The sequence below is a fragment of the Clytia hemisphaerica genome, unplaced genomic scaffold (genome assembly GCF_902728285.1).
Source record: "Clytia hemisphaerica strain Z4C2 unplaced genomic scaffold, Clytia hemisphaerica genome assembly, whole genome shotgun sequence".
NCBI lineage: Eukaryota > Metazoa > Cnidaria > Hydrozoa > Leptothecata > Clytiidae > Clytia > Clytia hemisphaerica.
In genome coordinates this window covers 749,020-750,703 of record NW_027104477.1, presented here as the reverse complement: position 1 = coordinate 750,703, position 1,684 = coordinate 749,020, and the positions used below count along the sequence as shown (strand labels likewise).

General features: G+C 33.8%; 1 protein-coding gene across 1 annotated transcript; it reads right to left on the bottom strand.

The window, feature by feature from the left end:
* Positions 1-413: 413 nt before the first annotated feature.
* Positions 414-764, bottom strand: LOC136821495 (adenosine 5'-monophosphoramidase HINT1-like). The gene has a single exon (XM_067077726.1). The coding sequence runs from the start codon at positions 762-764 to the stop codon at positions 414-416; it is 351 nt and encodes a 116-aa protein (XP_066933827.1).
* Between the last annotated feature and the right edge of the window lie 920 nt (positions 765-1,684).

Sequence of the window (1,684 nt, the reverse complement as noted above, 5' to 3'; positions counted from 1 at the left end):
TATCTAATATTTATAATATAAAAAGATAAATACCGTATCATAAAAATCTGCTCTCCTACAAAATTTTGCGCCGCTCTCATCTACGTAATGGTAATTAATGTCAATAGCATTCTTGGAATTTGCCATTAAAAAATTACTCACAACGACTGAAAGTGTTTTCAATATAAAAAACTATGTGATAAGGAGAAAAGATGTATATAAATATAAAATAGTTTAGTTTTACATATTATCTGGTATTTAAAGTCATTAAAGACATTCGAAGGTAAGGTGTGTGGCTGGTTTGTAGACATTAGATTGATTATTGTTATCAAGATAATCACAGTGCTAATGCTTAATCATGTCAATATTTATATTTAGCATTTTGTTTGAATAAATTTCTCTGTTTTATTTCAAATTCACAGCGTAAATATTCCTTAATTTTCCAACTGTTTACCGCCAAGAACGTGCAAATGAAGGTGATAAACTTCCTGGCCACCATTCGGTCCATCATTAATAACGATACGAAAACCATCATCTGCAATTTTCATTTCTTTAGCAACTCTTTTTGCAGCTATCAACAAATGACCGAGAAGTTGTTCATCTGAATCTTCAGCTTTCGAAAGTTGAGATATGGGTTTTTTTGGAATCACCAAAACGTGTACTGGAGCTTGAGGATTGATATCTTTAAATGCCAGACATTGATCATCTTCATAAACAATATCAGCAGGAATTTCTCGACGAATTATTTTACCAAAAATTGTACTTCCACCTTCTGGAGTAGCCATTTTATTAAGCTTTTTTGAGTGCTCACACGTACGTGTGGTCAGCCTGACTTCTTGCTTGAAAAGAAAACGAAAGCGAAAGTGATGGGTAGTACTCGGGTTGTTATGATTTTGTCCACCCGGCTCATTTACATTAGCCCGCTTTGCGGAAATATAACATTGAAGACCCCGGAGAAAAAAAAGTTTTTTTTCAATTTTTGCGCGCGGGAGTAATCCTGATGTGTATTCTATACCATGTTGATTGTCCGTATGGCGCGCCAAAGCGGAAATAAATACTATCTCTTTAAAACAATACTATCTTCGTTTAAAACATACTATCTTTTTTAAAAAATACTATTTTGGATTAAAACATACTATTTTCGTTCAAAAAATACTATTTTCGTTGAAAAAATACTATTTCCGTTTGAAAAAATACTATTCTCGTTTAAAACATACTATCTTCGTTTAAAAACATACTATCTTTTGTAATTATACTATCTTTTTTAAAACAATACTATCTATTTTAAAACGATACTATCTTTTTTAAAACATACTATCTTTTCGAAAACAGTCTGGAAACGAGGTTGGCACGTCTTGCCTCGCTCATTTTAAAGTTTGTATGCATGACCCGCGCATGGTGGGACGGCGGGACCATGCTTGCTGGATGGAAAGAACAACATGCTTTATATGGAAAGTCATCCTGGACTATATCAATGGTCTGCCACGAGTAGCCATTTTACTGTCAGTCAGCTCAGATCTTGTAGGGAGCCGGAAGCCATCTTGTTATGTTGGTCCTGCATGTGGGCGGATGAGGCCATATAAAATAAACACGAAAAAACCAACGCCCATTACACGCCCCTCAAAATGAAAATTACACAAATTTGAATAATCGAGGCAACCTATATTCGAAAAAAGATAGTATTTTTTAAAAAGATAGTATTTTT

Coding starts and splice junctions, on each gene's coding strand:
- LOC136821495 (XM_067077726.1), bottom strand. CDS start 764: ATGGCTACTCCAGAAGGTGGAAGTACAATTTTTGGTAAAATAATTCGT.